The sequence below is a fragment of the Streptopelia decaocto genome (genome assembly GCF_964273445.1).
Source record: "Streptopelia decaocto genome assembly, chromosome: 1".
NCBI lineage: Eukaryota > Metazoa > Chordata > Aves > Columbiformes > Columbidae > Streptopelia > Streptopelia decaocto.
The window spans coordinates 108,229,265-108,256,755 of NC_138663.1; the positions used below are offsets into that span (position 1 = coordinate 108,229,265).

General features: G+C 51.2%; 2 protein-coding genes across 4 annotated transcripts in view; one reads left to right on the plus strand and one right to left on the minus strand.

Moving 5' to 3' along the window:
- The window catches only part of POLA1 (DNA polymerase alpha 1, catalytic subunit), a 206,134-nt gene extending 201,150 nt beyond the window's left edge, over nt 1-4,984 (plus strand). For both annotated transcript variants that reach the window (XM_082050693.1, XM_082050695.1), the window contains one exon: nt 3,667-4,984. In XM_082050693.1, the coding sequence (XP_081906819.1) occupies nt 3,667-3,839 (173 nt within the window). In that variant the 3' untranslated portion in view covers nt 3,840-4,984. The remainder of the gene's footprint in view (nt 1-3,666) is intronic.
- Nucleotides 4,985-8,721: 3,737 nt separating this feature from the next.
- Nucleotides 8,722-16,926, minus strand: ARX (aristaless related homeobox). 2 transcript variants are annotated; one of them, XM_082076369.1, is made up of 6 exons: nt 16,648-16,926; nt 14,832-15,549; nt 13,528-13,573; nt 11,496-11,565; nt 11,231-11,411; nt 8,722-10,064 (listed from the first exon to the last, which is right to left on the minus strand). In XM_082076369.1, exons 1-6 carry the CDS (start codon nt 16,838-16,840, stop codon nt 9,824-9,826), a joined length of 1,449 nt encoding a protein of 482 aa, XP_081932495.1. In that variant the 5' UTR covers nt 16,841-16,926; the 3' UTR covers nt 8,722-9,823. The 2 variants fall into 2 exon arrangements, with proteins under 2 accessions (XP_081932495.1, XP_081932494.1); XM_082076368.1 differs by having other exon boundaries at nt 11,231-11,565.
- Between the last annotated feature and the right edge of the window lie 10,565 nt (nt 16,927-27,491).

A 27,491-nucleotide genomic window follows, 5' to 3' on the forward strand; every position in this document is an offset into this window, starting at 1 on the left:
TTTTGTGAAGGGAACAAGGAAGGGAGGGGAGGGGGGGCGGGGGTTAACTGCATGTTTGGTGATATGATTCTGAAATCTATACCAAAGTTGGTGATTTATTAACCTTAGAGAATACAATACCTGAATTTTAATTATATACAGTCAGAAGCATATCTTCCTTTTTTATTTTATATTAAAATAATTGTATTTTTCATTTTTGTATTTGTTGTAGTGGTATCTTTTGTATGCTCTGTATGTCTATAAATATATCTATTTATGTATAGCTGGAGATGCATTCTGCAGCAGCAGTCGTCTGAAAGGTTGCTTGCCGCTGAACTTGGATATGATTAAAACAATGATGGGGTGATAGTAGATATAGAACTATTTTGGAATGTGACTGACTACTGAAAGGCAATTTCAGTCGGTTTCTATAGCTTAGCTTTCAGAAGGCCTTGGGTGCGTTATTGATTAAATTCTCATTTAAGAAGAAAGTAGGAGCTTTTATATGCATCTCTGAGTTGGATGGTATGGTAACTCGAAGGTATTGACTGGCTGTGTGATATACGACGGTCACAGTTGTCTTTTACTCAGAGGAGCACAAAGTGATGCTGGTTGTCATTCTTACTCTGCTGTGTGGCAGCGTAAATAGTCCCCTTTCTAACCAACCTGGTGGGAAAAGTCAATATCCCATCAGCAAAGGAGGTAAACACATCAGGAGCTGTGTCCTCTCTCATCTTCCCCTGCTCTGTATTACCACAGTTCTTTAAATCTTCTCTCCCCAGTCATCAGATGCACTCGTGTCATTCAAATGCACGGAGTGGCTGTGCTGCAGATGCAGCCGCTGCCTCCTCTCCTCCCGGAGCTCCCGGCGCCCATTCTCTTATAATTGAAACTTAAAATTGGCCTCATTACTTCAATGAGGCCCCTCATATTTCTCCATTTTTCTTCAGTCCACCCTTTCCTGCTAGCCACTACGAGGGTAATTGCATCTGGGAAATGTTTGAAGCGTACTGTCAGAACGGCTATCGCTAATAATTAAAGTTTAGATTTAATGTTGGGGGGGAGCCAGGCACTCTCTTAGTGGGACAACTGGAGCCTGAATTGGAGCTGTATGTGGGCCTGTGGTTTTGTTCCCTACTTTCAGCCCTGCCTTATTGTTTGCCTCGTTGTTCTCGTGATTAATGTGCCTTCCTGCTCTGTTCACATGTACCAGCTGTTTCTGCGCATTGAGTCATTTCACCTTGGTCCCTTCTGAGCTCCAGGAGGCTTTAAATGCTTTTAGCCTAGTTTTGAACTACAAGGATGGTATTTTCCACAGTTTCTTGGTATAAAGAGCATGGTTTTGCCCGAGTGTGAGCAGTGTCAAGTGAACCCACTGAGCATTTCATTTATCTTGAAAATGCATAAACTTGTTAGTGCTGAATTTGTGGCAAAGTGGATTTGGTGTTTTTATGGATCTGGTTATTACCATTTTCAAGGCTTGTTTAATTAAACACAGCATTTAGATAATTTCAGGATCATTAAATGTGTTTATGCCATAGGGGCTCCAGCCTGTTAATGAATAGATTTTTATAATCAAAATTTTTATTGTATTTGTCGCGTAGTTTAAGGAAATTTTAATTATTTTAACAGATATATGTCACTATAGTCTGGACAATGGTGTGAATGTGGCATCTTCCTCTGTTTGCCTCCTGCTCAAATTTGGCAATATACATACCTAAAACTGACTATGGCAGCACAATACCTACAACCTTCTTCACAAGGGTGCCTGAAAGGTACTTACCAAAGTGCTTTTAATCAACGTATTCAGTTACTCAAACTGGCATCGTTAATTTAAGTTTAAATTTTAATCTAATTTTTGAAGATTTGATAGCATGATGCAGAGCAATTGAGTTCAGTGGAACTTCACAAATAACATGGAAAACCTGAGCTGTTGGCACTCGCTCGGTAAAACATTGCTGTTCGTATTGTATCTAGGAGTTAATCTACTGAGCTCATCTTAAAACATCTGAGGCTCTGCAGAAATATTTGTAAATCCCCGGGGAGGAGGAATTCTCAAACCCGATATTGTAGCATGCCTCCCTTCCCTGCTGTCTCCTCCTGTGCCAGTCCTTGACTTGGCTGCTGAGACGAAGTTGTGTCCGATGGGATGTCTCCATCTCAATCACATCGCAGAAGTGAGTCACGTTGCAGAAGTGAGTCATTCCTTCCCTCCCACGGGTGGACTCAAAAATCCAGTCTGTCCCTTTCCTCCGAGCCCTTCTTCTGTCAAAATCAGCTGTTTTAGAGACAACTGCTGTTTCATCTTAACTTGTGCCATGTAGAAGAAGCCATTTGACAGGGGATGTAGGCTCCTTTGCTACATGTTCCAAGCATGAGGAGGACACTACCAGCCTTGCGGCAGTGACGGGAAGACATGAGACAACAGCTTTTAGGCAAAGCTAATGGGCAGCAGCAGGATGGTGTTGGTTGCTCACAAGACACACACTACAGCAAAATGGCTTGAAAGCTCAATCTTTGAATACCTGTACTGTGCTCTCATAGTTCTGCTTCAATTGGAATCCCCCTGCGGGGGGCGGAACTGCATCGCAGGCACCTCGTTTTGCAATAAATCCTTCTTGTGTGCGCGGTGATGCAGACTGTCCGGCAGTGCCTGCTCCAAGGTGTAACTGCAGATGCCAGCTTTTGAGTAGGAGCTTGTGGATGGGGAGCTGGTTTGAAGAGAGGAACACAACTGTACCAAATCTGCAGCAAGTTCACGTTGATGTATATCAGAGAAAATTTTGCTTTTTTAGCTTTCGTCCACAGCCTTCGTAAGGCAAAAGCTGGACAACCACCCAAACAAAATCTCCCTGGACTTCTTTTTGAGATGGCATAAAATCTAACTAAACAAAAAATTAAAATAGAATGGTTTGTGTTTCACTGCTGAAATATGTACAAACTCTTGTGTGCACGTGAGTTTGCACACACAAATGTTCAAGTGAGTGAGTGTCTTGTGCTCTAGACATTTCTTCACAGATATTATTGATCAAGCATTTAGGAATGGCTCTCTTCATTCTTGTGTCAGGTGAACCTGGTGTCTCCTAGTTGAGACAACGAGTATCTCCTCTGGTTTAGGGTAGGATAGCATGGCATTTCTCCTCTTTGTGCTACTGCCCTTCCCCTTTCAATGTCTCCATAGTGCTGAGTATCAATCACAATTCCCATCCTGCACAGGAGGTGTGTGCGAGAACACATGACATGGGTGCCATGTCTGTCCCAGGTTGTGCCAGTGCCACTATTAGCAGCAGCAGGGACTAGAGGAGCGAAGCTTATGGTTTCCTTCATTTCTGAAGCCAAACTTGACTGTGGGCAGAATCTCTCCCCACTTCAAACCCCTGGGGATTCTTACTGAGTTGAGAACCTTTCAGAGCCAGCCTTGCTATTGCTTATCTTCTCTGCTGTGAGTTAGCGAACCCACATTTCACTCCCGTTAGACAACATGACCAGGTGAGCAGTGCTGCTTATCAGTTCCTGGCAGGAGCTGCTGCTCCAGAGGAAGAGCTGCCCATAAGCGTCATCTTTGGTAGCTACAGCATTCACCTTGTTTGAAAATACCGTGATTTGCAGTAGTAGCGATGCAAAAGTACTGTCTTTCATGGTCATTTAATCCTTCTCTGTTTTTCTTTTTTTCCTTTTTTTTTTCAGAGTATTTTAAGAAGAAGTCATTCAGGAATGAAGTCTCTGAGGCCTACAAAAAACTGAAGAGCACGGTAGACCAATACCTGTCCATGAGTGGGTACTCAGAAGTGAACCTCGGCAAACTCTTTACCTTTAGTATAGGAAAATCCGTGGCGGAGTCCAGTAATGAAAGACAGTGATCGACTAAAAATGGTGGGAGACAAGAGGGTAGTTCCTTGTTCAACTGTAATGATCAACTGTAAGCAATACTCTTATTTCAGTATGCACAATGGTGTTTTAATAAACTTGTCTCTTCAGAGGAGGAAAAATTGAATATGAAAATGGGATGTATGATTCATGTGGACGTGAAATATTCTAGGTGTTTTTATCTTCCATTCTTTTCTTCATTGAGAAGCCAGGGTTATTAAAATACGGAGTAGTTGATTTTTGCAATATATTTTGTTGTGTATTTAGACCCATGAGGGAAAAGGGGGTGGGGGAATTGCTGCTTTAATTGGATAATTCCCAGTGAGAGTAGCTGGAATGTAAGTGATCCTAGACTTTGCTCCAGGGTATTTAGTAGAGGTGCTCTCAGGAAGAGAGGTTAGTAGAGGTCTCAGTAGGAGCACTAATGTTTTGCCTTTTCACAGTTTATCTTCTTCCTGATCATAAACATACCAATTAAAAACAATACTAAACCTAAATGCCTTTAAATGTCCTAATACCTTCTGAACAGAGGTAGAGGTGGGTTACTTTCAAATTTATTAAAGATAAATAATGACTCAGACCTGGAGGTGCTAAAAATAGGGACTATCTTTTCATTAAGAGTCTTTCTGTATGTATTTAAGCATATTATTTTGCCATGTTGGAGATTTCTCTGTGGATATAGGGACATGCACATGTACAAAACACATTTTGTAAAGATGCAGGAAATAAATGTATTTCATTTCTTTCTGTGCAACATATTTGAAAGTAAGCAATCAATGGAGAAAAAGATGCTTTGCTTTGGATGGCATTGTAACCAATTACAGGGGATGGGAACGAGGAGAATCGTTGTTGCTGTTCTGTAATAATTACTGTATTGGAGGTTTTAAAGGTTTTATAAACAAATTGTATTTCATTTACTTTTAATAAAATGTCAAGTAGATAGGACAGGAAAAGAGCATAAATCTGGGTACATGCTTTTGTACACAGAATATTCTTGTACTCATGTTCGCCGTTAAATTTGCCACATGATATATTAATGTAAGGTTATAAAAATGTTCTGTTAAATCTTTAGAAGTGTAAAATGTAAAGTTTTCTTAACGCTTGAAGGAAAAAAATAAAGTTTTCTAGTAAAAGAGTACTTGATTTGATCATCTGACTATTGAAAATACTCCATGCGAGCTCGTGTTGCTCCAGACTTTTCCTGGGTTTACAGAAGAGCTTGTGTGTCCATTTTTTGAACGGATGGCCAGTGACAAAGAAGTCAAAGAGCATCAGCACGAAGGTTTTGGTCATCAAAAGGATATATATGTTTCTGTGTTAGCGTGTTTTGTGACATTCTTTTGTCCCTAAGTGACATGGGAAGATGCTGTGTGTCAGGATGGGTAACATCTATTTGAATACATGTAAATACAGTCATCTTCTGGGCAACTTTTGGGGATAAATCCTTTCGTTTTTACTCACGTTCAGAGTTGCAGTATGTGAGAAATTGCTCCTGCTCAATCCCTGGCTTTGTGTTGGTGTTGTCCCACCCCTGGCAGGAGCCGTCACTCCTTCCCAGCGCGTTTGGTTGGGTTTTTGTAGCGGAGACTTTATTTGGAGGCTTCTCTTGGAGAGAAGGTGTTGCTGCCTAAATGACACGTTGATGTTGCAGCTCTTTGAAAGATCTTGGCTTCCTGTAATTTCTCTCAGGTTTTTTTTTTTCACATTTTTTTCGTGGCCAACCCAATTAGGATTATGAAGATATTACTAATATTAACCGGGTAGAATGCCTTTAGGAAAGCGAAAAGTGTGACCTTCTCCTCCAAGCGTGAGGTACACGAATAAAATGGGTAGATACGGCATAACCTGACCCCGTGGCACTTGTATGCATCTGTATAATTACAGCTGAAGAGCCTGTTAATTTGCAAGTTTAGGGATGTTTAGATTAAACGAGAGTGTTGTGGAATGTGGAACGCAGGGCGCAGCAGCACAGGGTGGCCCCGTCAGGGCCCGGGGGAAGCGCCGCTACCCGCCCAGGGGCCCGAACGCCCCCCGGGGCTCCCGGCACCCCGAACAGCCGCAGTTCGGGGGGGCAGAGGCTCGGAAACGAGGGCTTTTACCCCGAGTTAAGGCAATTTTTGATTCCTCTCAGCAGAGCTGGGCAGATCCGAGCTGAAAGTCTTGGCAAGGAGTAAACTGGATTTTTTTTTTTTTTTTTGTTTCCTCCCCTCTCTCTCTAATCAGCTCTGGGCACCGTGCCTCCTCTTGGCCCCGGAGAAAGGCTGGGAAACGCCAAATCATCTTTATAGCGTTTAATATTAAATGGAGCTGGTAAATGCAGCGCTGTAAATAATTGGGGAAAGATTGAAGTTCGGAGGATTGCGTTTTGAGGCTGATCTGGCTCGAATCGCCTTTCCTTTCCCGCCTCTTGTCCCTCATTCCCGTCCCCCCACACGCACACACCCCCCCCCTCCCCAATCCCCAACGCTGTTAAAATTAAGGTTTGTGTTTATTTGTATTTATTTGCAGTTGGGGAAGAGGAGTGTTGATATATGGAGACGGTAGCCAGGTTTCGCCGATGACATATGTGATATGAAAAACAATTCCCGTCCGCAAACACGTTTGTTGCTGTGCCAAACCCCCTCTTTTGGCCCTCAAAGGCACTTTTCTCCTGCTGAACTGGAGCACATCTTCCCTTCAGCGTCCTTCCCCGGCTTCTGCAGAGCACCTTAAATGTGCCTTAATTGAATAGTTCTCCCGCACCCTCCTTATAGCAGTTTAATAGATTAACTCATCTGTGCCAGCTTCAAATTTCAGATTAAAATTCCTTCATCCCGAAGGCAGCATTATCAGGTTGTTGGAGGCTGTTTTCAAACCTTGGTTTTGAATAGCAGCGGCTCTGCATTAATTTAACCACTAAGCTAATAAGTAGGTTTCGTTTTGTTATGCTAAGCTTTATTGCTTTTCTTTTGATCAGAATGGTGTTGTTGAGCAAAGCAGCAGACAAGGCATTCTTTGATGAGGGAATTAGCGCTCTATTCTTCCTCTATTATTCATAGCACAGTGGAATATGTAAGTACCTGAGGGTGTCAAAGGAGAGCAGGCTCTATTGCAAAGTGTTCGCCTTGTTTCTCTCAATAGCTGACTATGAGATGATAAACCGCTTAATACACTGCACTAATTGGATGAGAGCAAAAAGAGATGGGAATTAAGGCACGGCGAAAGGAGAAAGTGCTACCAGCCTTCATTCACGCTTTCACCACTTTAGCAGCACCAAAGGAGGCACAAGCTTTCTATAAGCAGACTAGGGGTTTTGTGCGGAGATAAAATGAACCTGTTAGTGGATTCAAGTAATACACTAATTATTGCACAGTATAAATACCACTACTGGTTTTATAACACGGAGGTAAACTTCTTTTGAGAAGGTTATAGGATTGCTTGGCAGCAGTATAGATCCTAATAAGGGACCAGAGTAATAACCCCCTGGATTAACAAAATTGCTGCTTGCAGAAGTATGATTCGGGCTTTTACGAAGATTTCAGCGGAATGAATAAAAATGACTGAATGACATTTCTTAATGCGTAATGGCTTGATAATGATTCCCTTTTCTTTAAGGCAAAAATGTATATTTCAGGCTGCACTGCTAATAATGTCCAGGGAACAAGCCTTATTTTTCCCATAAATTTTTTTCGCGCCTATGGTGGGCTTTAGCACTCAAAAATATGGTTGGGGGCGGGCGGGAAGGGGGGTTGGTATGTGAAACGCCGTGAGTGGAATGGGGGAGCTGCGGGGAAGGGTCGCGGGGGCTCCCACGGGCGGCGGCAGCTCCGGCGGCGCTTCCTGGACGGCGGATCCCGGGGCCGGAGCGGCCCCGAGGAGCAGCCCTGCGGGTCTGGCCGGGCGGGGCCCACTCGGTGCGCGTAGGTGGCCGGGGGTGGCCGGGCTCTGCCCCGGTATCCGGCCCCCGGGCTGCAGCGATTAGACCAAATCACGCCGAGAAATCCCCCAACAACCCATGAAACCCACAAGGGCTCTCGGGCGGCCCGGCCCGGCCCCACACCCGCAGCTCTCGGGTCTTGGCCGGGGGGGAACCGGGCCCCATGGGGGTTTGCCGCTGCCCTCCGCGGGGCAGGGGGGGCGCGGGGGTTGCCGGCAGCCCTTGCCGTCCCTGCAGGCAGGGAATTCACGGGTTTCTGGTCCTGCTCCGTGGAAGGGGCAGACGAGAGAGCTGCGCCAAAGGAGAAAAAAAAAGGAGGGGGGAGGAAATAAAAAGAAAAATAAGAAGTTCATCCCGGGGCAACGTGAGGGCAGAGACAAGAACAGGGGCGAAGAAACTTTCCTGCCCCACCAGTAGGGATGCGGGGGTGAAGCCAAGCGCTCCCCCGAATCTCTGTTTTTGTCCCCTGCCGCTGGGTTTCGGCAGCAGGGGAGCCATAGGCTCCCCCGTCCCCAGCTGAAGATGCCAGCGGTGCGTGGGGTGGCTTCCCGCGGTGTGGGGTCCCTGGCACCGAAAGGCAACCCCAGCACCCGCCTCGGCAGCGCCCGGGGCGGCAGAGGGCACGACACGGTGCCCACGGCAGAGCGCGGCTGGCGCAGCCGTGGGTGCCCCCGGCCCCCGCCATCTGCAAATCCCCCTGCAAACGGGGCCGCCGGCACCTCGTCTCCCCCAAGCTCTGGTAGTCGCCCCCGCCCAAGCGACCCACGGCCCTTCACGCCCCGTGGGGTTTCCCGGCGGGGGTGCTGGTGCGCAGCCCCCGGCCACCCCGTCGGGGCTCAGCCCCGGGCGCCCGCACAGGCGGCGGCCCCCGCAAGGACCGGGCTTGTTCTTTCTTTTGTTCATTTTGTTTTGTTTTGTTTTTTTTGTTAAACATATATTTGTGTTTATTTTCTGAACGCGGCACTTCTCCATCGGATAGCAAGGAAAAGTGTTAACAATAACGACATTACACGAAAAAGTACTGTACCATCGCCTCTTGAGGGTTTCAGAAACCTCTACAGTTAATAAGTTAAATAAAGGGTTTGTACATAAATATTTGTCTAGGAACCCTATTATATCTACAACACAGTAAGAATCTACAGAATGACAAACTTTTACAACACTACACTGAGTGCAATTGTTTTATAACATTTCAAATATACAAAGCTCTGTTCTTTTTTATAACAATGGTATGTACAGAATCAATAATCACAGTTTAGTGACTTAAACAGTCCATATTCTAGCAGTGTATTTCCCTTTGGTTTGATATAAAAACCTTGGTTGGTGTAGTGATAAAGAATACAAGAAGAAAAAGATATACCCTTTCCCTTAAGTGCACTGGTTATCTTACAGCATCAAATTTACTTTCAGTCTGCACTGGCAGCATCCTTGGTTAGCGTATATGCAGCTCGCTGCATCAACATGTAAAATGGTTCTCCAGTGCTCTTAACAGACCAACTTAACATCCTATTATGTTATTTTAAGAGGATGTGGGTAGCTTTCCTCCCTTTTATTTTATTTTATTTTTTTCTATTTGTTTCTTTTTCTTTTTTTTTTTTTATTTTTTTTCTTGCCAGATAAACAGAAGGAAAAATATTTAGTGTACATAACGCTAATATATAATAACTTTTATTAGGGCTTTTTTTTGTTTGTTTTTTCTTTTCCCCTTAATGCTGAGAGAGGAAACGAATATGCCGTACATTTAACAAATGTACCAGCCAAGGAGTTACTTATTCAGGAGCTTGCAAGTATCAGTTCACTCGTGTGAGGGCTGATGCGACAGGCGCTTGCTTTCTCCAAGTTCCTAACTCGAGAACCTACCCCAGTCTTAGCTGCTGGTCCTCTGTTTTTTTTTTTTAATGTATTTTATTATTTTTTACCCCCCCGTTTGGTCTAGATTCGTGCTGAGGTGACCTTTATTTATTCGCGTATTAGCTCTCCCCTTTCCTCTCTCTGTTTTTTTTCTCTCCCCCCCTAAAAAAAAAAGAAGCCAACCCGAACACCCAGGACGGCCACCGTCCCTTAGCACACCTCTTTCCCCGTGCCGTTCCCGGGGAGGATGTTGAGCTGGGTGAGCTGGGCGGCATGTTCCTTGGCCTTCAGCCGCAGTGCGGCGATGCTGGAAGCCCGCCGGTCGGCAGCGGCGCTGGCCGGGTCCCCCAGCCCCGCCGAACCCACCGCTCCCTCGGCGGCCGGCGCCGGCTGCCGCAGCAGGGCCGCGGCGCTGGAGGCGCTGCCCAGGGGGGCCATGGTGGAAAAGAGCCTGCAAGGGAAGCAGAGACCGCTGTCACAGTCGGGCCGGGGCTCGCTGCCTTCCCGCCGCAACCCCCCGCGCATCTTTCCCGCCAGGCGGGGACGTGGGGGAACAAAGACACTAGAGAGGAAAAATTAAAAAAAAAAAAAAAAAAAAAAAAAGATAAAAAAATCCACACCAAAATCCCCACGACGTCAAAGGGCAAAAGGTTGTGGAGGGGGGGGAAAAAATAATACTTAGCGAAAAATAAAATCGCCGAGACCGATACTCCCCTACCTGCCGCTCTCGGGGCGGCTGATGCCGGGGTAAAACAGCCGGCGGGGAAGGGGGTGCGAGGAGAAAGACTCCAGAGGGGAGGGGGGGTTCTCTTTAGTCGGTACTAAAAAATAAGTGAAACCCCTGTCCTAGGAAGGCTGTGCTCCTCCCGTCCATCCACGGAACCGCTGCCGGCGGGCCGGGCACTGCGCCCCGCTCCGCGCCCCGACGGGGCGGCTCCGGAGGCAGCCACCGCCGCGCGGGGGTTCCCCCACTTTGGCCTCGGACGCTCGCGGAAGCTCGGCCCGACATGAGCCTTTCGGAGCTGCTCAGGCGGCCAAACAGCGGCAGCGCCCTCCCATGAGCAAAGCAGAGGCCATGTGTGCACGTAGGGCAACCCACGCCTGTTTTTTTATTCTGCATGGGGGCATTGATTTCCGCACACTTGCCCCGCGGAGACCCTGCTCCGTCTTTTCCCCCTGCGTGGGGCTTCGCAGCCCCGCGGGGACGCCCGGGCTCCCGGCAAGCGCCACCGCCGCCCGTAGCCGCTTGTCCCGCGGGCCGGCCGTCCCCACAGGGGACTCGCTGGACCCTCAACGATGGAACGGGTGGGGGGGGGGAGGGCGTGAGAACTGCCCTAGCCCAATGAGAGGCCAGGGTGAACACACGTGATCTGCGCGGCGCCCAATCAGTGCCGGCCGCAAGCGCTCCAAGTTCGAATGCCGGGGCGGCCCCCGCGAGACGTGTCCCGCGTGGGGCCGGGCCAAGGAGCGACCGGCGGTGTCAGGCGGGGACAAGGCCACGGGCGGGACGGGCGCGGGGCTCCGCGAGCGACAGCGGCGTTTCCCCGGCGGCTGCCGCCCCCCACCCCCTCCCCGAATGTCCCCCGTGGTGCCGGGTCGCGCGTGGGCGGGCGGTACCTGCCGAAGGCGGGGCTGATGAAGGCGGGGTGGCGGAACACGGCCGCGCCCAGGAAGGTGCCGAGGCCGAGGGGGGTCCCGCCGGGGGGCAGCGCCGCGGAGCCGGGGGGCGGCGGCGGCAGGCTGGGGAAGGCGGCGGCCGCGGCGGCGGCGGCAGCAGCGGTCCAGGCGGAGTCTAGAGCTGGGTGATGAGGAGGGAAAGGACTAGCATCAAGGTATGGACTGAGGGGGTGAGTTGCTGACAGGGGACCAGGGAAAGGCAAACCTGGGGGGTGTGTCTGAGCCCCAGCCTTTTCCCTCTTCCGCCACTTAGCCCTACGGTTCTGGAACCATACCTGAAAGCCAAAAGAAAAACTGATTTTAATATGCCTGCCCGCGTTCCCGGCGGGGCGAGCTCCGCAGGAGCCACGCTCCGGCCCGACGGTGCCCGCTCTTTCGCCGCCCCCGAGCAGGGAGCGTCCCGAAAGGGGCCGATCCGCGGGGGCCCCGCGTGTCAGCGTCGAGCTGCAGCTCCGGGCGGTGCCGATCCAGCCCGGGGGCCCGCAGGCGGCTTTCCATGGGGCCCCCCAGCCCTGCCCCGGGGAGGCCCAGCAGTTTAGCCCCCATCCCCGTTGTCCGGCAGGTCGGAGCTGCGGGCAGCTGCCGGCGCGGAGGGCGCTTCGTGGCAGCGCTCTCGCTGCGCGGGAACCGCGGGAAAACAATTTCCCAGAGACATGAAGCGGGTTTTCGTTCCGCACGCACACCCATGCCGGGAGCTGCGCGGGTTTTTTTCGCTGAAGGGAATATTTACAAATTATATCGTTTGAGGATCATAGACTTTTTTTTTCCTTCCCCCTTCAGATTTAGAGAGAGGGGGGAAAATCGTGATTTCACGAATGTCTGAAACGAAATAATAATTTGCGAGGCAACCAAAGCAGCTAATTTACGTTTCCAGGCTGCCCTGTTATGATCTATTCTATGAAAGTTAGTTAGGACACCGCGGCAGTGCCGTCCTTTGCCTCTTTTCCACCTCCCCCAAAGAAAAAACCGTGAACCAACAAGGATTTAACACAGGAGAGAGGTAGAGAAAAAAAAATAACGTATTTCAAACGAAAATAAAATATTAGCTTAAAGATCAAGTGCGAGGCATCACCAGCACCTAAGGGGAGAGACTTTGAGAGGGACACATATTTGTCTTTTTTTCGGGCTGGTGTCGGCTGAGATTTCCCTGTTAGGCTCGGCTTTGTGAGCTCAGCGTGAGATCCCTTCTCTCCAGGAAGCAAGAAAGGCAGGAGTGCTGCGGATTTCTCCGTACAGTTGTAGAGCGAGACCTGATCTCCGCATCTGGGTATCCACGCAGGAAGAGGCATCGCATTCACGGGGAAGCCAACAACCTGTCACGGAGGGAGCGTTTCTCCCAGCTAAAACTCAATTAGCAAGCTGTCCTCGCTGCAATTCCCCCTTATTGAATTAATAAATTTGAGTAGACCCAAAGGTAAACGAAGGGACTCTCATAATTCATATTCCCTTAATTACATCTTCTCCCGTGAATAGAGGAGAGAGAAAGGGGGTGTCTTTCTTTTTTTAAAAGTTATTTAACTTTCCCACGACTTGTTCCCCTGAGCTGAAAATACTGATTTGCTGTCACATCTCTGTTTGACAATGGAGAAATGTGTCAACAGAAAGGAGGGGACAAATCTCATCATTAGCCCCTCTAATGCAAGAAGCTGTTGTGTATTAAATGAGCCATATGGAATTTATTATGCTTTATCAGCGCCCGATTTTAACTGTAAAGTGATTTGCTCAGCTTCAAACCCAGAGACATCTGTTTTCTGTTGGCAATCAGGGCATCCCAATGTTTATCGTCTCTTTGGTTATGAGACTCGGGTTGGGAAATGCACTCTGGTATGGGGCGGCAAACACCTTTAATAGCATTGCACTCACTCACTATTAGATCAATGCAGGCTTATTGCTATCAAAAATGGGAAATCAAATAGCATTAGCCAGCTCCTTGTGCAGGCGGAGAGGAAATCAAACAACATTTCGCCTTCAAATGGCCCTGTTTGTTCTAGCACTAAGTGGGCTTTTATGAAGCCCGATTGGAGATTTGATGGCAGCCAAATACCCGGCTTGCGGCCGAGCGGGTCTCGCTAACAACCGAAGCCCCGGGGGGCCCCCGCCTTTTCATCACACGGGGTTTCGCCAGCCGATGGTTCGGTCCTGCCGGGGCCGGGGACGCTGCCGGGGAGGGTCGGGGACATCCCCCAGCACCACCGGGCGCCGCCGATGGACGCCCCGCTCCCGCCGCCGCCACTCACCTGCACTCGGGCTTCGGTCAGATCGAGCCTCATGGCCAGCTCCTCCCTGGGGGAGACACACACGCCGCCGTCAGCCCGGGGCACCCCGAGCCGCCCCCCAGCCCGTGGCTCTGCGCCCCTGCAGCCCAACGGGCCCGAAATCCCGGTGCCCGAGAGAAGCAGGGCTGGGCAGCGGGACTCCCGAGTTTTGGAAACCCCGTTCTCACCACTCCCCAAGTTCAGCCGCTCCCCGCCGCAACCGCGGTGGAGGGGGGTGGCAGTCGAACCACCGCAAAGTGCAGTTTGCATTGCCGCAATTACGGCAAATCGGAAACCATTAAAACGTTACAAAAACGTTCATCAGCTCTGTACCCAAAAGAGGAGCGCTCCCAGGTTAGCTGGGCCCCGTCGCCGCCGGGCCGGCCCCACAACCCCGCACCGGCCTGGCATGGGAAGCCCCGGAGGAAAAGCCAAACCCGTAAAAAAAATATCAACCAAAAAAGCGTGATATATTCATATACACATCCCCGAGCAGCCGGCTCCCGAGGCCGCAGCCGGGGCCAGGCGGCGTCCCGTGGTTAATCCCACGGGCAATGCCCGGGCCATGCGCGGCACCTAGGGCGGGGGAACAAAACGCCCCTGAGGACACCTCCTCACGGACTCCTCCGGCAAAACAAATGAGAAACTGGGAGGGTGTCCTTGATCCAAAAGAGGGGCTTTGGGGGTTCAATCCTCCTCTGGGCTGAAGGAGAGTGCGGTATTTTCAGGCAGTGCGGGGAGCTGTCAGGCGGCTCTGCCTCTCTCCCAGCCAGCGCTTCCCGCAAAGGAGCCACTGGCCAGACGTACCACCGCGGGACTCCCGTTTTCAACGGGAAAATGCCCCCGAAAGTGTGGGCAGAGCCAGGCCGGGCCCTGCCGGGCCACTCGGGGGTGGCTTCTAGCAGCGAGGGGCCCCGACGTGCCGGCCAGTATTTTTAGACAGCGGTGCTTTGAACTGTGCTCCTGCCGGGGCTTCCCCGGGCCGGGGTCCAGCCTCACGGGGAACGCGTAACTGATCCCGGTGGCAGCCGCCTCGAGTGGAGAGGAGGGCAGCGGGTAAAAATAGCCCCCGGAGGCGGCCTCCAGGCGGGCCTGCCCGGACCCTGCCGACCCTGGGTTCCCCCGGAGCCCGGACCTGCTCCACATCCCCTCCCAGACCGGAGGTGTCCGCGGCAGGATTCACCCCGGGGGGAGGTTTGGAGGCGGGAGTGCAGCACACCGCGGGCCCGTCCCGTCCCCCCGGGGCTCGTCCGCTCCGCGCTCGGCCGGGGCCCCGGCGCTGGTACCTGGTGAAGACGTCGGGGTAGTGAGTTTTCTGGAAGGCCCTCTCCAGCTCCTCCAGCTGGTAGCTGGTGAAGGTGGTGCGGTAGCGGCGCTGCTTCCTCTTGAGCAGCCCCTCCTCAGAGTCGCTGCCGGCCGAGAGGCAGACACTCTCCTCGCCGTCCTTTCCCTCGCCGTCCTCGGGGTGCAGCAGCAGCTCCTCCTTGGGGGACAGATCTCCGCCCTCCGCCCCGGGGGCCGCGGCGGCGCCCCGACAGGCCTCTTTCAGCAGCCCCCCACCGTCCTCGCCCAGCAGCTCCTCCTCCTCGTCGTCCTCCAGCTCCTCTTCCTCCTCGTCCTCCTCCTCCAGCATCTCTTCGTCCTCCTCCTCTTCCTCCTCCTCGGCGGCCGGCGCGGCGGGGCCCGGTCGCTCCTCGACGTGCGCGGCGGGGCTGCCCAGCTCGTCCCGGGCGGGCTGCGGCGCCACGAAGGGCGCGTTTTCGCGGTAGCTCTTGCTGCGGCTGATGCTGACCTGGGGTGCCTGGCTGATCTTCAGCGTGTCCCACGGGGCGGTGGCGGGCACGGGGCCGGCGCCCCCCTCCGGCCGCCCATCCGGACGGTCCCCCCGCGGTCCCGCCGGCCCCGGTGGCAGCAGCCGGCCCCCGCCCGGCCCGTAGAGCCGGCGCAGCTTTGGGGGAAGGTGCAGCTCGGCCGGCTCGAAAGGGGGGCTCCCTTTGGGCGACCCTGCGCCGGGAGAAGGTGGGTTAGGCAGCCACAGCAGTCGGACGGCGAAGGCAAGCATGGGGGGAAGAGGGGTGCGGAGAGAAGAAAAAACGGGCGGGGAGAGAAAGAGAGATACGGTCAGTGGGATCAGCGCGAAGAGCCCAGCGCAAGACCCCAACCCCGCAGCCCAGCACCGTTTTATAACCTGCACCGATATAAGCCCCCACAACACCGTGGCGTTAGACTAGCCCCTGCCCGCGCCGCTGCTACCGGCCTGGGAAGAATTTCCCCCCGGCTGCAGAGCCCGGCCCGGCGCCCCGCTCAGCGGCGGGACAGTCTCCGGGGGGAGCTCGGGCAGTCCCGGGCCTGCGCCGGCACCTCTCCGGCAGCGGCCACCGCGGGGCCCCATCCCACACGGCAGGGCTGCGCCGTCCCCGGCACACATCCTTTTTTTTTTTCGGTGTGCTTTTTTGTTTGTTTGTTGCCCCCCCCTTCTATCGCCTCCTCCCGCCCCCCAGGTTTCCCTTTGATTTCGGAAGAAGGAGACCCACCCGGCTGTGAACGCCGGGAAAACCGTGAGGGATACCGTCCGTGGGAGTTGCCCAGGCGAGCTTCCCATGGCTCTGGGGGGGCTGCGCCCAACTTCGAGCCGGTGGCGGCGGCTGCCGGCGCCCCTTTATTACCGCCCTGTCTACTGCCAGGCACGAACCCCTACTGGCTCGCCGAGATCCGTTACAGATTTAATGCGAACGGGCGAGCTTTTGGGTGCACGGATCACATCCTGCTCTGATTTATTTTGCCTTAAAAATTACACATATATCGAAAGCAACAACAACCTAAAACGGCAGTACCCGATCGGCACGGAGTTAAACGGCCTGAATTTCGGGTACCGCTCTGGCCGCGCTTCCTGGCAGCACAGCAGTCGCTAAGGAGCAGAGTAACGGGATAAGGGCGGCTGTGGCTCCGACGCGGCGTCTGGCCGGGTGGACGGGGAGCGGGGACGAGCCGCGGGCTGCGCCGGGGCTGGAGGGGGCGCAGCCGGCCCTGCCCTGCCCGACGCCAGGGAAAAGGAGAAGGGCGAGCACGATGGGGCGGTGGCAGCGGGTCGGTGGCGCTTACCTTGCGCGGCCTTATCGGTGTCGGGGCGGGCGGCGACGGCGGGCAGGCTGGGCGCGGCGCCGAGTAGCCGCACCTTGCAGGGGCTCCGCCGGCCCAAGATGCTGTCGATGCAGTAAGAGGACAGCAAAGTTGGCGATTTACTTTTGCACTCGGGGCGCTCGGCGCAGCTCTCCTCCGGGTAGGGGCCGCTCATGGCGGCGGCGGCGGGGCCGTGCCGTGTGGCCGGGGCGGGCTGCGGCGGCGCGGACGCCCCCGCGGCGCTGCCCTGTGCCGCCGGGACGCCCGTCACGGGGGGAGTGAGCGGCGGCCGCGGCGCTCTTGAGTCCCCTCGGCTCCACGTGCGGGCAGCCGCCCCCTGATTGGCTCTCGGTGGAGGCCGGGCGGCCGCCGACAGACGGCGCCCGGCAAACCCCGGCTCGGACCACCCCGGATCGGCGCCCGCCCCGAGCCACCGCGCTGCCCTCCCTCCCACGCCACGCCCCGCCGCGCCCCGCCCTGCCCCACAGCGCCCCGCCCTACCCCGCCACGCCCCTCCCGCCACGCCCCGCCCCCGCGCCCCGCTGGCGTCCTGCTCCGTGGGGGCGGCAAGCGGGACGCCGTCGGGGGCGGCCGTATGGGCGGTGGCGGAGACTCCGCGGCACGCCTCGCACCGTTCTCTTCTCACCGCCGACGGCAGCCCCGGTCCCCGCCCGGCCTGGCCCTGACTCAGGGTGGTGCCCTATCGGGGGCGGGACTGGGCCCCGCTGGGGTGTCCGTGCCGGATTCCCTCCCCCCAGCAGCACCCCCTCTCGGCGCAGCGCTGCGCCGCGCCGCGCTCGCAGCTGGTGTTTAAAAATACCGGGGTCGGCAATTGGGGTTTTACCGTAACAAACACCTGGACAACACCTGCAGGGGCAAGGGCGCGGTGGGACCAGCGCAGCCGGCCTGGCGTAGCGAGGTGCGGCCGCCGGGGGAGCCGCAGGGAGCGTCCCCCAGTCAGGGGAGGGCGCGCAGCCCGGTGCGGCGCTGGCCGGCCTCCGCCTCCCTGCCACGACCGCCGCCGCCTTTCCCCGCACGTAGGCCCCTTCAACGCCGTTTCGGGGTGAAAGGCCTCTGAGGTTTTTTGATTCCTCTCATTTCCCTTCCCTGTCCAGCGGCCACGTCCCGGGCAAGCTCGTGCTCCATCTTCGGGCAGTTTGGCCTCAGTTTTAACCGGTACGTTACAGCTGCTAGCGAGTTTCCTGTTAACCGGTGCGCTCCTCGTACCGGACTCCCGCAACCACAGACACGTCGGAGGAACCGCTCTCGGCCACCTCAAATAACCCGTCTGCTCTCTCAGGTTGTGCCCGGCTCCGGGTGTCGGAGGTGAGACAGCCCCGTTTTCCCTGTCCGTGCAGCAACTCCCGTGCGTATCTCGCATCTCCTGATTACTTAAAACAGAGGGAATTAAGAGGAAAGATAGGCAAGTGCCGATGTGTGTCCGTGCGGGCGTGGACACAACGTCGCTCTGCCTGTGCCGATGCCCGTGTGCGCACACGCACACTTACACACACACTCTGACAGGATCTATAGGTGTGTGTCCGTACGTGCCGCTCGGGGACAACGATTACTCCCACAGCCGTCGCCTCCCTGCGAGTGGGGCTCCTGCCCGTTATTCCTCCCTTCTCGTTTTCCCCTGCCCTCGCGGGTGAGGCCATGCCGGCAGCGAGGCGGGGTGCGACTCGACGTGCGCGGCCGGCGGGGCTGCCACAGCCCGGCCCGGCTTTGCAGGGTGTGCCTGTGCGGGCGATACAAAGCTGCCGTTTGCCGTCGCTGCTTAGCTCTTGGGAGCTTTTGCCATTCCCGGCACGAGTGGTAATTAGTTCATTAACTCAGTAAGTTAAAAAAAAAAAAACAAAAACACAAAAAACCCAAAACCAAACAAACAAATTACAACATCATCAAAACCAAACCAACAATTAAAAAAAAAAAAAAAAAAGAAAAGAAGACCCATAGGTACCCTTGGGGAAGCTCGGCATGCAGAGGAACTACTGCCTCTTGCTCTCGCCCCGACCGTGCCGGGCGGCTCCGCCGGATCTTCCCCACCGAGGCTTGCCCGGGAGTAGCGGCGCGGAGCCGCAGGCGCGGCCGGGTCGGGAGCGTCACTCCGGCAGCAGGGGATGCCGGCCCGCGTCTGCCTTCCCTCTGCCTTGCCGGGCCGAGCCGCGGCACCGCGCGTGGGAAAGAGGGGACGGGCAGGGCGGGGACTCGAGCCTGCCGGGACAGGGGTAGTACCCGGAGGGGACCGGGCACCCTCAGCGCGTCAGCTGCGATGGCTCCGGCAGCGCCGGGACCTGCCGGTGGTGCGAACCGGAGCTGCGGCGGGCGGGTGCTGGGCGCTGTCGGGGACACGCAGAGCGCAGGGAGCCCTGCCGCAGCCTTTCGGCCTTCTGCATCTGGTTTTCACTCCTTCCCTGCGCCGCTCCCTCGCCCCTCTGTGCCCGGGCCAGGCTGGTGATGCCCGCCTGTCCCCAGTCCCGCAGGCCCTGCCTGAGGCAGAACGGCCCCGGCCGGCCCGGAGCTCGGGGAGGGCGGATGGCAGTCCCGCTCGCAGGCGAGGATGCTTTGCGATGCGACCTCGCCTCTGCCAAGTCACTCTGTTGTTTTATTTATTTTTTTAAACAAACTTTCATTCATTTATGGTCTCTCCCTCTCCTTTTTTTTTTTTTTTCCGTTCCCCCTGCAACCTGCTAATTTAACACTGGAGCGCGTTATTGCAGTGTTAGGGGGAGAGAACGAGAGAGAGAAAACAACAATACTGCAATGATCCAAATGATACAGTAGAATTATAGCAATTATAGTTCTGCTCGGAGAAGAAAACCTTGCTGAGCTCAGCCAAACAAACTGATGCCTTGTACGGATAACAAGCCCGGGGACTGACAGCCGGTGCTGAGAGAGGCAGGAGGGCACAAAAGGCAATATTTGCCTCTTTTCACTCCAGCCAGTCTAGATCAAGACCCTCGGCTGCCGCTGCCATAACAATATCCGCTCCGGCTCCTCGCACCCGGGGCCTCCCGTGATGGGTTTCGCCCAGGGGACCGGCGTGCACGTCCCTCCGCATCCACCGCGCCCGGCTCCGCTTCGGTCGCGCTGAAGAGCGGGGCGGCCGGGCAGCCCAGGCGAACCGGTAACAGAGCTGCCGTCCCTGCCCGGGGACCGGTGGGGATCGACCACCCGGGCCTCCTGCCTTCTCTAAAAACGGCTGCTTCTCATCGCAGCAGCGGGAGCTCGGGTGCTCCGGCGCCACCGCCCCGCGGTTATCTCCCGGCCCGGCCCGGTCTGCCCCTAGCCGTCTTTCCTGCGGGCGGGCAGCCGGGCCGAGGCTCGTCCCGCTTCGTTTGGCAGCGAAGAGCGGGACCAAACCCGCAGCTCTCCGCTCCGCTTCGCCGGGCCGCGCGGCGGGGATGCGGGACAGGGCGACCCGGGGCTACCCCGGCGCCACCGCCCGACGGCTGCCGATGGTGGATCCTGCACAAGCGCACCCCGTCCTCCCGGGCCTGCCTCACGCTCCGGGGGACCCACGCCCCTGTTCCGAGTGGGATTTGTGTTTTTATTTTTGTCCCCCTCTTTATCTTCCTTTCTCGTTACACACAGCCCCTTCGTCCGAACCGCTTCCCTCTGCAGAGACCATCCTTGCGAGGAGATATGGCTTGCAAAATGGCAGTTCGCTGTCATGCCTGGAGACAAGTATTTGATCTTAGGGCGGAGACAGGACTAAGCTCGGTTTCAGCCGTAGCGGCTGAAAATGTGCAGGATCGGTTCAAGACTCAGAGCGAGATTGTTTTAATCTTGCAGGGAACAGCGGCTGCCTAGGCTGGAGAGGAGCTCCCCTCACTGCGGCGGCCACCACGGGCACAAGTTTGCCGCCGACTGAAAAAAACACAGCTCCAAGTCCGTGAGGGGTTTGTACCCACCCCATACCCGGTGCATCCCGCAGCCCACGTCGCAGCAGCTGAAGTCGGGGAGCCCTCCCGTGGGTTCCCGCTCCTTGCGAGCCCTGCGCATGGGTGGAGCTGCGGTGGCAGGCGCAGCCCATGGCGGGGCTTTGACACAAGCTGTTTTTTTTTTTTTCCCACTTCCTTTGCAATGGAGAAGAAAACGATAACAACTACTCAAAATCCTCCCGTGCTTGGTTTATCACTGTTTACGGTACGGGAAAAAAAAAAAAAAAGCTTGTGCAGGAGCTCTAGACAGGTAGAGCAACTCCGCTTCCTCTACCTGTTCTCTCGGGTTTCTCTGTGGTTTCCTCTCCTTCCCTCGACGTGCTTTGCCCCCTGGCCCCAGCCTGCTCCTGGCTTTGCGCTGAACAAGCTAAAGATCCCGGGGTAACCCAGGGTCAGCGGCAGAGAACGGCAAAGCCTGAAATGCCACACATCTTGGTGCGGAGGGCATTGGAACAGACCGTCGGTCTTCTACAGATGCCATTTAGTCGCTTATCTACCTGTCTGTCTATCTATCTATCTATCTATCAATCACCTAATTTTAATTTTAATTTTCCCAATATTCAGGCTTATGGTCCTGTCCACAAAAACACTAGAGCTGGGCATAAGGAAGGCGAAATGCCCGTTGTCCATTGGTACAAGGTAGTGGAAAAATGCCTGGTACTGTTCAGATGTGATGAACTCGCACATGACTCTCCTCGCGAGTCTTGTCACATCCTTATCTCAATTAATAATTAAGATTTTTTTTTATGGAGAGATGCTGTTGCAAAACCTCTTCTGGGCACAGCCCTGACTTTGCACAGTTCAGCCCTGAGCCTGGAGATGGGCAGAGGAGTCCCCTTGTTTGCAATGCCAGAACAACTATAGAAGCTACCCTGCTCACTTCTTCCGAAAGGGTCTTGTTAATGACTTAAAAAAAATGGCTAAACACCAACAGACAGTAACGAGGGATCATGGCAGACCTTCACATCCTCTACAGCCACGGTCGGACAGCTGGGGGAGAACCCTTATCTGTCCTGAGGCTCTGTCAAATCACTGATCACCTGAATATACCTCTGAGTTCAATGTCTTAACCACCTTCTCGTGTCAGGTAGGATAAATATTCTCCCTTTATTGCAGATTGCTGATTTAGACACCAAATAATCTATACACAACAGCAATCACTGGGGCACTGCACCAAAATTGCATTGCATAGTGTTGTTGGACTTAAGTACCTCTGAATTCACATCCAAGATAAAACCACGTTTTGCAAGTATTGTGTTTTTAAGGACTCCCATCAGTTATTTTCACCAGTTCCTGAGGTCGGTGCCCCTGGACATGAGGCTGCTGCACCTGCTCAAGGGATGAATGGGGGGAGCCCTGCAGGGTATGGGGGCTGCCAGATTTCAGTGCAGGTTGCAGGAGCTGACCCGTGGCTCTGTGACGCAGCTCTTTTGTTGCTCGTTTTAGTTTTGGTGCTAGCTCAGGGAGCATTATTTGCATCTGGACAGAGGCCCAACATCAGCAGTGGTGGTGACTCTGGAATAATTATTCATATACTTAATATTTAGCCCATGCATATGTATTGGCAGAATCTGGGCCTCATTCCATAGATTTAATTCAAAAAAGTATTTTCTAATTTTTTTTTTTTTTTTTACTCAGTTGTCATTACTTTTAAAATTCCTTGGTGTTTTATTTTCCTGTTAGTGCTGTTTTGATTACAGACAGAGGACAGCAGTTAGCCTTAGGTCAATGTGTCTCACCTTTATTTCTCTTCTGCTGTTTTCCTGCTTCTAATAACTCAAAATTTCTCCTCAGGTCCACACTCTAGAAGTACTCTCAAGTCACTTTTGGATTGGCTTATTTTTGCATGACCGTGAGGCCAAAACAGACCTGCAGTGGTGTCTCTGAGAGAAATGCAATTACTGACAATAACTCTGTTTGATTTAGTTACTGCATTTAACTTATTTATTCCTTGACAATTGTCATCAAGCCAACGCTCCTGGAAGTGATTTGGAAAAATGGAGCTGGGCATGCACCCAGGTGGCGCAACCCCTCCTCTGATGGGTCTCTCTCCTGGAGACCATGTGTCTTCCTCTCCTTCGTGCCTCAAATTTGGCTTTGGGAACTGGGACTGGGCAGAGGTGTGTGTGTCCTTTGCTGGCACGTCATCTCCTCCAGGTCACTAACCTTGTTTATACTTCTCAACTCAGTCTTTTAATTTAAATTTTAATTTTTATTATTTCTATTTCTATTTCTATTTCTATTTCTATTTCTATTTCTATTTCTATTTCTATTTCTATTTCTATTTCTATTTCTATTTCTATTTCTATTTCTATTTCTATTTCTATTTCTATTTCTATTTCTATTTCTATTTCTATTTCTATTTCTATTTTCTATTTATTTCTATTTTTCTATTTATTTCTATTTTTCTATTTATTTCTATTTCTATTTATTTTTCTATTTATTTTTCTCCCGGAAGTGCTCAGCTTTATGGGCTGGCAGTTTGCTGGCTGAGGCTGGGATGCCATCAATACCATCTCTGTCCCTTTTGCTGGCTTCCTGTCCCTTGTGTTGTTATTCTGGGTTCCTAGACCCCCTCCAGAGGCCTTTTCTAGGCTTTTAGATATACCTGGGAGCCCCCGACTTTCCCACTTTTCCTCTCCATCTCCTTTACATGTGTGTTCCCTCCTGAGGATCACAGCCTCCCCACACCTCCACAAGCTCTGGCTGCCTTTGCTGACTGCTGCGGCATTTCTGCAAGGATATTGTGGATTCCTTGGCACCATGGAGCTTCAAATCAAGACCAGTGCTTTTCTGGAAGACAAATTTTAATCTAATATAAGTAATTCAGCTAAATACAAGAGTAACTGGATGGAGCTCTGCATCCTACAGTCTTATGAGTGTGTCTTCCAGGATGCTGGGTCATGGATGGAGATGTGGTTCTTCTGACCCCAGAAAACCCATGGATAAAATCTTAAGTAGCTTTCTCGCAGTAATCCTTAGAAATTCAGTGAAATCATTAATGCATTAAGGTGCAGTGGTCTAAAAAAAAATATGATCATAGGCTTACTTAACATTATACCTTCTGTGCTATTTTCTTTTGTATGTGCTGACTAGAAGTGAGCAAAGGCTTCATAACAAATAATTTATTTGTCAAATGTATTCTCTTATTCTGCTTGAGGAATATCCATGAGCAAGAGCATTGTTTTCTCAAACCAATTTGTTATCTAAAATGCTCCAGCGGTTCCTTTAAATGAGTAACAGAAGGGCTTGACTGCAAATGGTTTCCGTTGTTTAGCTGTAGTTGGTCAAATAAACCCCCTGATATCGATTGCATTACCCGCCTGTTGCGCCAGGAGCACACCAGTTGTGCAAATAGGTGTGTGTGTGTGTGTGTGTGAATGTAGCAGCTGGGTTTCCTCTGCTCCTCCACGGGCAACTCTGGACGTGGGTTTGCTGTGAGCATTCGTACCACTAAAATGCGATCGCTCAACTACCCGCAGACAGGGTGTGAACATAACTGAAGCAAAGCCATTAAAAATTCAAATGAGCATTCGATGAGCAAAGGACATTTTTCACCCTCTTTGACTAGCTCCGGTGTGACCTTCATGTGGTGCGATGTTCTATTTCAGTAAATGCAGTCGCACAGGGACAGAGCAGGAATCAAAATGATCTGGAGAAGGGCATGAGTTGGAGCTCATCTGGTGTTTCCTTGCCCAAGCGATATTATGAATGAGATCAGGGTTGTTTAATCCAGAAGCATGGCTGAAGTGAAATAGGATAATAGAGGGAAAAAACAGCAAGCTCTCTGCGAAGTGAAGCTCTGTCACACTATTCCCCTCAATCAATCTAACCTTAAAACCACATTTATTATTAATATCTTCTACATCTCTGCATGTCTTTGCCTCTGGTTCTCACTTAGGAAGCACCACTTCTCATCAAGATTTAAAAAAAAAGAAAAAAAGTTTGGTTAGGAAAAATCTGCATTTCACAGAAGGGAATGGGAATTTTTCCTGGAAGAGACTGATCCTCATGGATATGTGAGGAAAATTCTTCAATGGCCCTATGTGAAGAGGCTGTCTATCAGTGCTTCTCATTATTTTTTTTGGTGTTGACACCTTTGTATGCAGCATCTCTGCTATAAATAATGGCTGAAGGCCAGTTAGATCGTCAAAGGATCTATTCTGATATAGCATTCATGTTCATCTGTTTAATATTCTGCATCTCTTTTAATATAAGATTCAGAGTACTCCATGCTGCTCTGTAGAAAGAGGGATGTTTTGTGAAAATAAACTGTGTTGTGTAAGTGCTGAGGAACAAATGAACTCACAGTTTCCCAGGTGTAACACCGCTAGGAGAGACACAGAACAGAGATTTCCTAAACTGTGCTGAGGACAATCCGCTGGTAACACAGCTAATAGCAGCAAAGCAGAAGAGAAGAGATGGAAGAGTTTCTTTCAAGGTACCCAAATCAGACACAGTTATAAATTAGACTTGTTATGTAGATTGAAATGGGAAAACAAAAATGAGGAAAATCTGATGCTCTGAAATAATTAAGAATGGAGATGTACTCTTGAAAAAAGTCTGTGCTAACACTAGTTGTGCTCCTGAAGAATATGATAGCTGGGATCGCTGGTGTGCATAACATTATAGAAAAGTAAGAGTTTGACTGATAGGGAGCAGAGTGCTTCCTCGCAAATTCAAAAGTTTTTTTTCTTAATTAAAAAAAATCAATTTGATTGTAAATTGGCTCAGCAATTCCAACAGCTGCAATTTGTTGGACTGTTGATTTGAAGTTTTAAATTAAAAAATAAAATTTAAAAAAGAGCACTTATTTTAAGATTTCCCCTTTGTACATAATTCTTAGAAACTTCTATAGACAGATATTTCCAGTCATGTGCACTGATTGTAAAATCTTGAAATCACAGGGTATAAGTTATTATTTGGAATCAATGCACCTTCTTGTCTTTTAGCCTTTTACAAAACCTTGAAAAAGACTCGGCACTTAGAGAGCTTGGCTATTGTTTTCATTCTAGAAAACTAAAAATAATATTATAGAACCACAGAAAAAATAACTTTAAACAAAAGACATCGGATTTAACTGAATTATTGTTGCTGTGTTGTAACCTGTACTCATAACCTTTCGTTCCTTGAGTCAGTGGGGTTTTCTCATCAGTGAAAGCACATTTGTACAACAGTTTTTGTGTTGCGACCCAGGCAATTACAGCACAAATAGGTAAAAACTTTGGCTGGGCTTCCAGGTGAGCTGGGGGCTACTTGAAAAACCTCTTTGCCTCCTTCAGCAGAGAGTGTGCTGTCAGCCCTTTGGTATAGCGATGCTCAGGAAAATGTCAGTTTCCTTCCATTTGAACAAGAACTAGAAGGGGTGTTTTGGCTTGATTGCAGTTTTTTTTTTTGGTGTGTCTGTTGTTTTTTGTTTTGTTTTGTTTTGTTTTTTAAATCTCTACTGCTGAGAGAAGAGCCCTGGGCTTTGACCCTGTGGCACCAACCAGGACTGAGCCAGAAGTCAGAGGCCTCGAGGTGCACAGGTGAAAAAAAATCACTGCAGTTCCTGCAGCCCTTTGCAAAGTGGTTGGATAGAAATGATGATAAAAAAAAGAGTGTGTCATCAGTACTTGGTAACTGTGCCAGATGCTCACTGTATATACAAGCGATCATCTGGATGGCTTCTGTTTCACCTAAAAAACTGATTTGGGTCTCTCTGATGTGTTAAGCAAACTTGAAAACCTTGGTCAAAAATTGTGGAAGAAACTATTGACTCCTGACAAGTCACTCAACGTTCACGACAACTGCAGCAACCCTCCCTGAAGAGCCAGTTGGTTCATGGAATACCCAAACACGTGGGCTGACAATGTAAGTTCAAAAGCTGTGTTTCTGTTCAAAGGCGGCATCTCTCACCAGAAGGGCACGAAATGCGGCAGAGACGACTTCATCTTCTCACATCACTGTCACTGTTGCATATCAGCACAGCCCCGTGTCACAGCACAGAGGGAGCTCCGGGGTGGCATTCAATTTAAGCTTCACATCTATTGGCTTTCTTCTCAGCACCTTTTGAGCATCATATGCTTCAGATAGCAGACCTACTAATGATTTTTTTTTCCCTCCCCCTTGTTCACACTTAATTGTGGGGCATGTGTAATACTCTTAGGAACAGCTATTGCCACCTGTATTATTATTTATGCTGTGAATACGAAGCTTATGGCAATATATTTATTAACACTGTGCCCTGGAATCACATGAGTTAACAGCTTAATCCTGTGATTGTAAACACTTTTCCTGATATGTTCAAGCACCATCCATGATTCTAACTTCACATCGGGAAACTGGGAACACAAGCAGGTTATAATTTTTACAGAAAATCTATTATTTACAAAAAAAAATCACATAATGAAGAAGTGATTTATCCATCTAATAGTGCCTGCCTTGCAAAGCACAATGCCTTTTGCAAAAGAAAGAGTTAAACAAAACATTTATGCAGTATAAACTTTGCTTCTTAGCATTAAAATGCACTTGATTCACACTGTGGATTTCTCTCCCAGCCACGGCTATTGTTTGTCACTAACAGCTAGCTTTTGTGAAGTTAATAAATGTGCATAATAAGGACATAAAGGTATGGAGAAGTAATACTGTAATCCTTTTGTTTGGATAATCAGTCTAATGTATGCAAATTAAACCTTATTAGTACTAGGGTTTTGTGTCTGCTTATCAAAATGTGCCATTTTCATGAAAATTGGAAGTCCATTATATAAAGTTATTATTAACAATCATTTAGGAATTATATACGGTATGCAAATTAAAGTTGATTACAACTAATTAAGGGCTTTCTTTGTTATTTGACCTTGTCTGCTTTTTATGTAAATATGTTTCTTTTGGTCTGGCATA